The 12,500-nt window shown below is 37.3% G+C and overlaps 1 protein-coding gene across 17 annotated transcripts in view; it reads left to right on the plus strand.

The window, feature by feature from the left end:
* The first annotated feature begins 6,320 nt into the window (after positions 1-6,320).
* Positions 6,321-12,500, plus strand: part of LOC127069304 (uncharacterized) — a 46,293-nt gene continuing 40,113 nt past the window's right edge. For 14 of the 17 annotated variants that reach the window (XR_007783463.1, XR_007783456.1, XR_007783458.1 and 11 more), the window contains exons 1-2: positions 6,647-7,119; positions 8,472-12,500. The exon at positions 8,472-12,500 is cut by the window's right edge and continues 393 nt beyond it. Coding sequence is in view for 1 of the 17 variants with exons in the window: in XM_051006147.1 (XP_050862104.1) it covers positions 8,507-12,500 (3,994 nt within the window). In the remaining 16 variants the exon portion in view is untranslated. Of the gene's footprint in view, positions 6,467-6,646; positions 7,120-7,309; positions 7,333-8,471 lie in introns of those variants that run through there. The other 3 variants (XR_007783459.1, XR_007783461.1, XR_007783462.1) reach the window with 3 other exon arrangements.

Raw genomic sequence — 12,500 nt, forward strand, 5'->3', positions numbered from 1 at the left:
ACATTCGTAAAGTTTGAAATGCCAGTGATGAGATTATACGGCGATCAATTGTTTATTAAATTGCAATTTATAAATCATCGTTGTTTAGTTAAGAATAAAAAACTTTATTAGAAGCAAATATTGTTAAAAGCTTATCTTCGGATAAAGATTAAAAAAGAAAGAAAGATTACAAACGAATGGATGTAAAAACTGCAGGAAACTTTCATAAGAAATAATATAGAAATAAATAATTAAAAGCGATATATCGATAGATCGAAAACATTGCCGGTGGCGACATCGCGCGTCTTTTTTATCGACTTTCTTCTTTACCAACCAAATGAAAATTCCGACCGCCAGAGGTCGTTGCGAATCGCACAAGTTGCGTCTTCCGATTGGAGAGATATCTTTCGCTTTTCAAACGGTTAACGATCGTTCTACGGACTTTCATTGAAAAAAGAAGTAAAGAAGTAAAGAAGATAAAGAAGAACAAAACGACGATACGGAAAAAAGACGTCGTAAGATCGTTAGTTACATAAACCTTACGATATGATATCGAATGCAATTTCGTTAAGACTTTCGATTCAAGCTCGTACGAATCAGAAATATCTTATCGAAAAAAGATTCACTACGTTCGTAGAACGAGGTAACAAAATTCGCGCTAAAAAAAAGAAGAAGAAGAAGAAAGAAAGAAAAAAGAGAAAGAAGAAGAAAAAAGAGAACAAAATCAGTTACGTTCGTGAAAAAAAAAAAAAAAAGAACAACGAAATCGATTGGTTCGAAGGAAGTCCGAGGAGGGCGCCACGAGGCAATGGCGTGTCGAGCGGCGCGACGCGGCGCCGAGCGGAGCCGAGCGGAGCTGTCACTTGTTGCGTCGTCCTCGCGCCGCGACGCTAGTTCGTTCTTTAATAGTGAAAAACTTATCCTCCCTCTCTTTCTCTCTCACGCGCGCGTGTTCGAACGAGAGAGAGAGAAAGAAAGAGAGAGAATCTAAAAAACGACGAAGTGTTTAAATTTTGTGTGTCGTGCGCCTTTTCGTCGAATTTTCTTCAAAGCGTACTTCGTTTCTCGTCCTGTTTCCTTGTGTTAGAAAAAAAGAAAAAGAAAAAGAAAACATCCTTCGACTCTCCTTCTCCGGTTCGTCTTCTTTCGAAATGCAAACAATGGTGAGTTCAAATTTTCCATTTCTTTGCTCGTTCATTTTTTGATTTTCTTGATACACATCTTATTAATATCGATCTTTTTAATTTCGTCGAAGAGCGTTCGAGAAAGAAAAAAATAGACAATGATTTTCAACGTTGTATTCGATTCGAGAATAAAGCGAGCTACGTGGGTTAAAAAGGGACAATCGAGCGGAGTCCATCTTGCTTTTTGTTTTTCAATTGTTTTTTTTTCACTAACATTTCTGGCAAGATTCGGCGGGCAATTCAAATCGATTCGATAATAGAAACGAATAAAATAAATCTTTTGAGTTCGTTTGGAAAACCTTTTCGAGCCGCTACTAAAGAATAAACTGGTAAAGAGAAAGAGAGATATATAGAGTTTCTCCGTTGCCCTTTGTCCCTTTCATTAGCTGTTACATCTCATTGTTCTTATTGAATAAAATCGAGGTTAAACACGAAACAGATAAGGAAAGAAGAATACCTCGGAATTTTCGATAGTTAGTTTCGTTGTTAGATCGAGATTGTTCGAGTCGAAATAAAAAATGATAAGTAAGCTTTGATACGGTTATGTCGAATAACATTGATTGATATTTTTCTCAAAAGAAATGATTATGGTGAGAGGTAAGGCTTCTATATATATATATATATCTCTCTCTCTCTCTCTCGTTCAGATCGCTTTGTCCTCTTTCTCTTTCTCTCTCTCTCTCTGTCTTTATCTCTCTTTCGACCGTCTACTTACTTCTCTACTACTGGCGTGTAGCACAGTTCTCTCGAAACCAGTTTACAGCTGTCAGCATCCAGTTTCTCCATACAATCCATACATATATACCGTATATATTTGATATATATATATATATAATATATATGATATATATAATGTATATATATAATATATAATACATTTATGTATATATAATATGTATAATACTATTCGATCGATATTCGAAGTGTTCGTAAAAAATAGTCCTAGTGAAAAAATTGAAAATACTTTTTCTCTGTATTTTTTTCATTCTTTCTTTTTTCTTTTTTCTTTTTCTTTTCTTTTCTTTTCTTTTATCGTATAACGCGTTCTACATGGCAACACATTATTATCCTATTACAAAAATTTAAATACAATCTCTCCAAGTTCGTAAGAGGTTATAAGAGGTTATAAAACGGTATCAGCGTTACGCCAATCGTCGTTCGTCAGGTAACTAGTTTGAACTTTTTTCTCAGTAAAAGAAAAACCTTCGATTATATCGAAGCGCGCGTAAAAAGTGTTTTATCTCTTTCAAATAATTTCCATTATATTTCCTTCTCGTCGCTCTGTAGTAATCTTTTAACGATTCGAATGGATCGAGAAAAACAGAAGAGTGAATTTTGAAGTATAGATCGAATCGACTTTGTGTTTCGTGCCATAGGTTGTTTATTTTCGAATGAAATGATCCATTAATTTTATTAGAAAGTTTACTTCGAAACGAAATGATCTACTGATTTTATTTTCGTGGATGGGAAGGAAGAGCGAGAAGGTTACATCTTTATTTCTCTCTCTCTCTCTCTCTCTTTTTTTCTCTCTTTCTTTGTCTCTCTGTGTTTGTCTCTGTCTCTGTCTTTCTTTCTTCTGCTCGGCCAGAAATAATTTTCTTTCTCTTTGAAAAGAGTGTTGGGGGAAAGGGACAGGGGTCTACCTAAGTCTGGACCGAAATAAGCAAGCAGGGATTTCCTCGAGCGGAAATGCACACGAGTTTGAATCGAAGTAAAAGAAGAAGACACATACGAAGTTTCAACTATTTTCTTATATTTTACATATATCTTTTTTTTCTTCTTTTTCTTTTCTTTTTTTTCTTGATAGAGTTTTTGTCATTAGATCAGAGATATCGCAGTGTTCTTATCACAATTAATCATATTCTGTAATGCCATGTAATCCGTGTAATGTTTTGTTTTTTTAACCTATTGTGTAATGTCATTTAATCGTATTTTATTTTGATTTTTGATTTTTTTATTTTTTTAATAATGTATATATATATATGTATGTATTCTTTTTTTAAATATAGGTTATACTTAGTATAGTATTATTTAGTACAAGTATAACTTACAGTTATTGTAATATAGTTATATCGGTTATGTTATATTAAGTAAAAGTAAATGATTGTTTAACGTCAAATCTTTTAGTATTACTTATAGTATATATATATATAATATCGAAAATATTATATTCTACTTCTTTATAGTATCGTACTCTAATTATTAATTTGTCTCTATTACATAAAATATAAAGCTGTATTATCATTATATAATACTATATTATAATAATCGATATACTAATATCATAGTAATAAACAAATTTAATTATACCAAGTATAAGCAAATGCAGTAACTTATGAAATAACATTTTTTATAGATGTAATATCTTATAATAATAAAAAAAAAAAAGAAAAAGAAAAAAGGAGATAATAACAAAAAGAATACGGAAATTGATTTTTACAGAGGGTTAAAGTTTATATATATATATATATTTCAATGGTATGCGTGTGATTTAAACATGGCGAAGCTTTCGAAGCCGGAAATTCCTCGTTATAAACTGTTCATTGCTTCGAATCCGACCGTCCTCTCTCTTCCTTTTGATTATTATAACCGATTACTGTATACCCCATCAACGTATACTCCACCATAATCGTTCCAAGAAGAAATTTGTTTTGCTAAGGAAGAAATAAATTTTCTTTTCTGTCTTTCTTGTTTCTCTTTTTTCGATTTCGCTCGTGCATACGTATTTACGTACGTATATCTACCTTTTGGGAAAAATAAGCATTTTTTTTTTCTTTTTTCTCCCCCTTACAATTTTCAAAGAATCGTAGATCTTCAAAGGAAGAAAAATGATCGAGATAGAGCAGATGGTAACTGGAAGGAAGCCTTCTTGAGTCCCCAAAAGAAACCGTAAACCTTAAACCTCTCTCTCTCTCTCTCTCTCTCTTTCTCTCTCTTTCTTTCTCTCACTCACTCTGAGGATCCTCTATCCAAAGAAAGATTCGACAACCTTTTTTTTCTTTTCTTCTTTCTTTTTTTTCTCTCTCTCTCTCTCTTTTTTTTTTTTTCTGTTAAAACCAGACACAAAGCTACCTTGGCTCGCTTCTTACCTGTGCAACTTCCTTTCTCTTTCTTTTTTACCTGCATTTTTTCTCACCTCTCCTGTGATACCCGTTAAACTTTTCTACTTGCTAGATCTTTCTAAAGATAGACAAATAATAAACGCGGGTATGCCTTAACATCTACGATTTCTATAAGTTACTAGGCTAATTTTCTTGCTAATTTGATTAGGCCTACCAGCGTAGTGTTCTTCTAGGATCATAACGAGAACATTATTACGCAATTGACTTTGACAATTTTTCTTTTCACTTCTTTTTCTTTTTCTCATTTCTTTAAATCTTGTTTATGAAAGTATAAACGTTTAAATTGTGATTGATAAAGATATAAATTACTGTCTTGGCCAGTGAAGGTAATCATTAAGGAAAGTTAGATACGAGTCTTTTTTTTGTTTTGTTTATGAAATAATAATGAACTTTGATAATTGGATATTATTTATTAAAAAAAAAAAAAAAAGAAAAGAAAAAAAGAAAAAAAAATAGGACAATGCGTATCTGTATCTAAGCGAACATTTAATTAAGTATAATATTATATTAATTTGAAGGTTACTTTCATTTTGCAAATATTTCTTTCGAAGAACTCGACACAAAGAACTTCATTATCTTCTTCTTTTCTCTCTCTCTCTCTCTTTCGAGTATTTATGTCTTCTTGATCTAAAATAAAAAAATATTTGAAAGTTGAAACGGTGTTATAGTTGGTTGAATCAGTCGTTTCGATTCATCGAAAGAACGACCATCGTTATCTTTATCTATCTTTCCAACTACGTGAACGCGTTATCTCGCCATTTTTTCTCACGATAAGCCTAAACGAAATACCTGCTTATAAATTACAGTTTTTCGTTTTTTTTTTTTTTTTTTTTACTCCGACACTTTTTCTAATCCCAACACTGTCAATTTTATTTCGATTTATCTTAGTACGAAAGTAAAAAGAAATTTATTATACATTTCATATCTATTCTTATATTTTATCAATCACAAAACTAATTCGATTCTAACGATCTAATAAATAAATAAATAAATATATATATATATACATTATTTTAAAATTGATTCCAATCATTTTAATCACAAAACCTATCCAAATAAGGAAAAGAAAAAGAAAAAAAAAAGAAGATGCCGAAAAGAAAATCAAATAAAATAAATGAAACATCTCGCACCATCTCAACAACGTTCTATCGTATAGTCGAGATACATCGACGAGCTTGAACGTTAAAAAGAATTCTAATCAACCTGCATTAAAATAGCAATGATACTAACGACAACAACAACAATTGTGATAATAATAGAAAAAAAAAAAAAATTGAGAATCACTGGGTGTTATCCTCGTCGATCGTACGATGTGTCATGAGTAAATAACGCGTTACCTGTAACTTCTCGTCTGTTATCGGACTAGCACTCTCCCAACGAGCCTTCCTCACGATCTAGAGACTTTGCTCGGACTAAACAGAGATAGAGAGATAGAGACAGACAGACAGACAGACAGATAGACAGACAGACAGACACAGAGAAAGAAAAAGAGACAGAGAGATAGAGGAGAGAGGGAGAGGAAGAGAGATAACCGAACTCTGTCAGTCCTTCCTCGTGATCGTAACTTCTTGTGCGTGTATGTTACTTGCCCCACCTTCTCTCTCTCTCTGTCTTTATCTATTTATCTATCTATCTATCTATCTATCTATCTATCTATATATCTATCTATCTATATATCTGACTATCTCTCTCTCTTTCACACTATATCCACATTGTAGCGATCATACTACTCGCAGCAGTCAGTCGGTTTAGAGACATCGTCGTCGTTGCGCCGTCACGTTTCTTCTTCTTCTACTTCTTCTATTTCTTCTACTTTTTTTTTTCATTTTCTTCTCCTTCTTATACTGCTGCTACTGCTGCTGCTGCTGCTGTTGCTGCATCTACTTGTTTTTTTTTCTTTTTTTCTTTTTTGTTGTTTGGACCCATCTCGTACTTTCGCGCTCGTCTCATTTCGACCCGGGCTATCTTATTTTCGAGATACATAAATTCGCACAGTTCTCTTTTGGTGTTTCTTTTTTCTTTTTCTTTTTTTGTTTTTGTTTTTGTTTTGTTTTTTCTTTTATATATATATATATATATATTTATATATATTGGAAAAAATAGCGCGAGAGTGATTGCTCGACAAAATGGATTACATTGTAGTTTAATAATCATGTTCGAAAGAAAAAGAGAAAAACTATGGTATCGTTACAGTGATATATAGTTTAGTGATGGATAATGATTGGTTATGGTTAAAAAATTATAGTTATATCGTTAATGATAAGGATTTGGTTTTGATTTCGTGTTTTGATTTTGTGCTTAAAAAATTATATCGTTCACGATAAAGATTGTTTTTGCTTTCGTGTCTATTACGTGTATGATATATATACATATACATATACATATACATATACATATATGCAATAACATATTTACGTATTACATAGACAGAATCACACAAAGAGTATTCTTTGAGTGAAACGTCGTAACGTGATTTACGTCATTTCTTCTCTACACAACGATATTTCACAAATATATATATATATATATATATATATATATATATATATATATGATGTATGATGTATATATATATAAAATCACGTATGTATGATGCATGCAATGCAATGCAATGTAATGTAACGTAATGTACTGTATGTTTGTATATGTATGTATATATGTATATATATGTGTGTGTATATATATATACCACAGTACGAAGTAAGTCGATATCCTTGGATAGATTTCGACGAGGAATATTGCGTTTCGTGGCGAGTAATCATGTTCAGTACTCTCGTTTGCTCCGATACGATAACGGAGATACGTTGAAAGTGAAAGAGAACGTTTTATCTTTTGTTAGTTTTTTTCTTTTCTTCTTTTTCTTTTTCTTTTTCTTTTTCTCTTTTCTCTTTATTATTATTTTTATTATTATTATTATTATTATTATTATTATTATTATTATTATTATTATTATTATCATTTCCGAGTCTCTGTAAGAGAATACGATATGAGATTTATGATAGTATTATTCAAAATTTTTATAATCTTACGTAAATCAAAATTCTTATGTACGTGCACGTATAATGTACATGTATGTTTGTTATGTATATGTATTTTTTCTTCTTTTTTAATTCTGGATGTATATTCCTTGTTTTAATAATTATTTTAATATATTCCAAGCGATAGTAATTATTTCGTTTGTAACAAGATTAAAGGGCACGCGCGTGTGTATTGTTTTTTTTATCTGATTCTTTCATTTATTTATTTATTTATTTATTTATTTCTCTTTGCTTTCTATATTTTAATTAGATATTCTCGAGAAAGTGTATATGTAATAATTGATTTTGAAAAATCAGACACGTTGTGGTTTAAATGGTCGGATAGATCGTAATGAAGTTTATGTTAAAAATAATATAATTTTATTTCTCGATTCGGACTCGTACTTTTTATTCATAGTGATGTTTGAAGTAATTACGATATTGCGATTAAAAGATGCTTGTGATAAGTGGAAAAAGAAAGGTTTCATTATAATAATTCTCGTTAATTGCGTTATAAATATTGGAATGTAAAATCGTCGGTTGTGCTACTTTTTATGCTCTCGATATAGCGAAAAGTGTAACGCAGATGATTATCTTAGATACTATCTGGAGATATCTACGAATTCTTTCGTTTGCTTGTGTTCATTTTACCGTGTAAATGGATAGTTTGATCGACTTGAAAATTTAGATCACATTTTGATTAGAGATTAAATACTCAGGATTTTAATACATTCCTTCTCGTTTTTTTATTTATTATTTTTTCTTTTTTTTTTTTTTTATCATATCATAATACTTTTCAGGCAAAAATTACATTCGCGCACACGCACGCACAAGCGAGATTTAAATATAATTTTCATAGAAATGCAGAATTTAATATTTCAAATGAAAAAAGAAAGAATATATACATATACATATATCTATAGTAAAAAAAAAAAATTTTTTTTTAAATACAAATATAATAGACGTGGAGACGATAAATCATTAAATAACAATTTACTAATGGTATTGATAATTGCTAGTGATTATTAACAAATAATGGAAAAAATCGATTAGTAATCTGTCTCTCTCTCTCTCTCTCTCTCTATATATATATATATATATGTATTTGAAAGATCGGAACGCAAAAGCGGTAAGAATGTCGAACTACTTAATACCTTTTACTTTCGCAGGCGTATCTAAACGGTAGCGAGTATACGAATCGAGAATGGAGCCAGGAAGCGAGCGGACCGATGAGAAGAATTTAGAGAAGGACAAAGAGAAAAGTAATCTAATAAAGGAGAAGAAGGAAGAGACGTCGAGAGAATTACGAGCTCAAACGGTGGAGGAATTAACGAATATCGAAAAAAACGTCCTCGTATTTTCTTCCTCGTACAATCAAAGGAAAGAGAAAAAGGTCGTTAAAGTGGTCGAAGAAAAAACTGGTGAGAAAGGGAATAACAATAACAACAACGACAACAAGACTAATAGTACTACCGCTAGTAGTAACAACGATAGTAAAAAGAAGAAGAAGGATAGCTTGGTGTTTGAGAAACCATCGTTTCAATTTTTCAAGGAAAAAGTCAAACCCGTTAAGCCGATCAAACGTCCAACGACGATCGGTAATTTGTTGGTCGCAGGTTTGGACTCGAAAAACTTTTTAATTAACGAAGACAAGCCCGATAAGTCGAAGGTGGTCGATGAAAATTTTCGAGGGAAAGCGATAAGGAGGGAAGAAGTTAAGAGGGACGGTGAAACGAGCTGCGAGAAGAAGATCGATCGTCGTAAGAGCCCGTTAGATCGTTTGGAAGAAAGTAGATCGAAGATCAAAGTGTTACAGGATAATTTGGGTACACGGATACAAGCTATAACCGCGTTGAGTTACAACGAGGAATTGTCGAATCGTCCTTTGAGATCGTCGATCGAAATCGAGACGAATCAAAACCTTAACGAGATAAAATTTGATTCAGACTTTTTAAAGAGGCAAAGATTGGAGGAGAGATTGGAGATAGAGGAGAAACGTTCGACGTTGGATAAGGATTTGGAAACTAAACCGCGTTATTGTAGAAAAGTATCGGAAATAGAGAAGAGATGGTCCGGCGAATTTCTTCACCGTAGATCCAGAAACGAGGATCGACCGGAGGATTCTTCGTCTTCGGAGTCGTCCTACGTCGAAGAATTTGGAAGCGCGTCGTCCCAGGAGAGTATAGTCGTCGAAAGATCCGTAAGATCTTCCAACGCGAAATTCGAGGAAGATCGAGAAGCAATATCGTCGTGTAGAAGAGCGTCGGTCGAATTTTTCGAAGGTAGTACGGTGAGCACGCTCGGTTCGGACTCGGGATTGGACGAGGAGGAGAGGAAGCTGGCGAGCGACGGTTACATCGATCGTCGATCACCGACCGCTAGATCGTACGAGGAGGATCCATCGAGGAAATCGAAGGATCGATCGATACCGAGGGAGTCCGGGAGAAGGAGCGAAACGGTAAATAAGATAGAGCGAAGAACCGAGGACGGATACGCCAAACTGATAAGAGAATTTACGATGGAGCCTGGTGTTTCGAGATTAAAGAAGGAAGAAAAGCAGAAAAAGAAGTCGGGCTTGAGGAGATTGTTACCGGGTTTCTTCTCGCCGAAAGATTCGAGGAAGGATTACAACAAAAAGAAGGAGCGCAAGGAGAGAAGGAAACAGGACGAGAGACATTTCGCTCGTTATCAACAGAATGGCAATTACACGAGATCGCCCGACACTATGAATTTGAACGAGGACATAAAGAGGAACGTCAAATTGGACAACAGTTTGAACGGTTCGATAATCGAGGAAAGATTGGACGAGATCAAGCGGGAACTGTTTCCGGATCAGGGCTTGATCACGAGTACGCCCGATCACTTTTCGGAGAACGACGAGGGAAGGAAGATCATGGTGCAGGCGTCGAAGTATCGTACGGAAATAGCGCCGTGCAATGCGATCGTGGAGGAGGTCGGTAGATGGTACGATAGGAAAGTATTATCGAGCGATGATAAAAGATACGAGGAGAGGAAGCTGGAGGAGGACGCGGGGACAAAACCGGGGTTGGAATTGGAGAATGGAAGATCGACGTTGGGCGGTCAGTTGGAACGTAAGCACAGCCTTCAAGAGGCAAATCGTGGTGGCCGAGCGTTCTTCCAAAGGAATCACGGACCGTCCGGTAGGATCTCGGCGCCACCCGCGGAAAGATACTTTTCCAAGTCGAGATTGGTGCGGCCGATCGACAGACCGTTACCAGCCATACCGCGTGCCAGAGTAGAACTATCCAATTACGAGAATTACGAGAGGGAGGAGTGCCAAGAGGAACGGGAGTCGCGCGCGGAGAATTATGAAAACGAGCTCGGGAGAAGACGCTCGGTGACGGTTGTCGTCGACACGTCCAACGACAGGACCGGGAAATATTCCTCGCCGGGATCTAGCCAGAAGTCCGGCGACTACGCGGATTCCTGTTGCACGCCCAATTCGAGCCAGAAGAGCGAGTTCTCGCCGTCGAGTTCGAAGAGCGGCGAGTATTACTTGAACTCGCCGAGGACCAGCGCTAGGACCTCGCCGAGCGCGCAGAACGAAGGGATTTACGCGAACGAGACGCCGCGAGCCGCGAAGAATCCCGGTTATCCCGGGGACGAGCTGGAGGAACGAGTGTACGACGAGACGCCACCGTCCCCGCTCGGAGATGGTCCCGATACCGAGCTCGAGAGAAAGCACGACGACGCCGATACGACGAGCAACAGAATTCCAATGCCGAGTAAAAAGGGTTCTTCGTCGTCGCCGAGAGGAGCCTCGAGGAAGGCGCAGCCGAGCGATCAAATTTTGATAGCCTCGCCCAAGAGAGAAGTTATTTACGAGAGAAGGACGTTCGGTAACATCGAACGTCTGCGTCCGGAATCGCCGATTGCCGCGACGATGTGCAACGTGCCGAAGGACCGCGTCGAGAGGATCAACGACGACGACGGTTTCTCCAGAATGAAGGAGAGTCAAGGTCAACGGAATCGCGACAACATCGACGGCCACAGATCGGCGAGCCTGCCGCCGTTCTCGATGATACCGACGGCGTCGGCCAGCTCGTCGGTCTGTACGATGAAAAATCTTCAAAGACCCGAACCAGTTTACGCCGGTTCTCGTCTACGAAGCGAGCCCGGCGCGTGCAGAAGAAACGTCAACGATTCCTCCGGCCCGACGACGACGGCGACGGCGACGGCGACGGCGACGACGACGCCGTCGTCCTTGTCCGTCTCGAGTCAAGAGAAACTTTATACCAGCAAAGGTTCTCTCCAACGCGAACCGATCTCGGAGAGACAGAGAGCTCGCGTTCTCGTCGGCGAAAGTTCTCGGATGGGCAACGAGGCCGGCGTTTATCACGGACAAGGCTGTCCGATAAGTTGCAACCCAGCGTCGCTGCCGTCGTCCTCGTCGTCGCCTTCGAAGAGACGAACCATGCAACACTTGGAAGCCTTTTATTGGCAGCAAAAGGCATTGGAAGCTCATAGGAAAACCGGATTGCCCGTCAACAACGAATCTCTGCGCGTCGAGCCAACGCGCGACAAGCAACCTACTTCTCACAAGATAAACCTCCCGGAGATTCGAGAGGCCGTCTATTGGCAACAATTGAAGAAACTCGACGAGGAACAACAACGGCGGATTTACGAAAGAAATTTAATGGAGGAGTCTCGCCTCGACTCGGCTCGATCGATCTCGAGTCGTCCGGTCGGTCGATCGGCCGTTCGTCAGCAACCGGCGACAACGTCCTCCGACGCCACCATGGAGCGATCCTATTGGTCCAATGAGAAAACGCGTCCGGCGAAAACCAGTAACCCCTTGAGACCCAACTTGATGCACGGCCAAAAGGGTTCCACCCAACCCATCCTAATAGTCAGACCCCAGCAACACGCGATTCGCGATCGACAAGAGATACCGATTAAATCCGTCGACGATCGTTCCAGATTGAGTCCCAGAAGATCGAAGAGCGCCTCTCCGCATTTACGCGTTAATCGTAACGTCAACAAATCCGACGGTATAGTTTACAATTGCGACGACGACAACGATTGCAACAACGACGGCAACAAGCAACAAACCACTCGACCTCATCCTATATTTAAACGTGGAAGTTTGGTGAGCAGCGACTCCGTCGAATACTCCACTACCGGTACGAAAAGAGTTAGTTTTTCTAATCAAAACGTTGGGACCGAATTGTCCAACG

The sequence above is a fragment of the Vespula vulgaris genome, chromosome 15 (assembly GCF_905475345.1).
Source record: "Vespula vulgaris chromosome 15, iyVesVulg1.1, whole genome shotgun sequence".
Classification (NCBI taxonomy): Eukaryota; Metazoa; Arthropoda; class Insecta; order Hymenoptera; family Vespidae; genus Vespula; species Vespula vulgaris.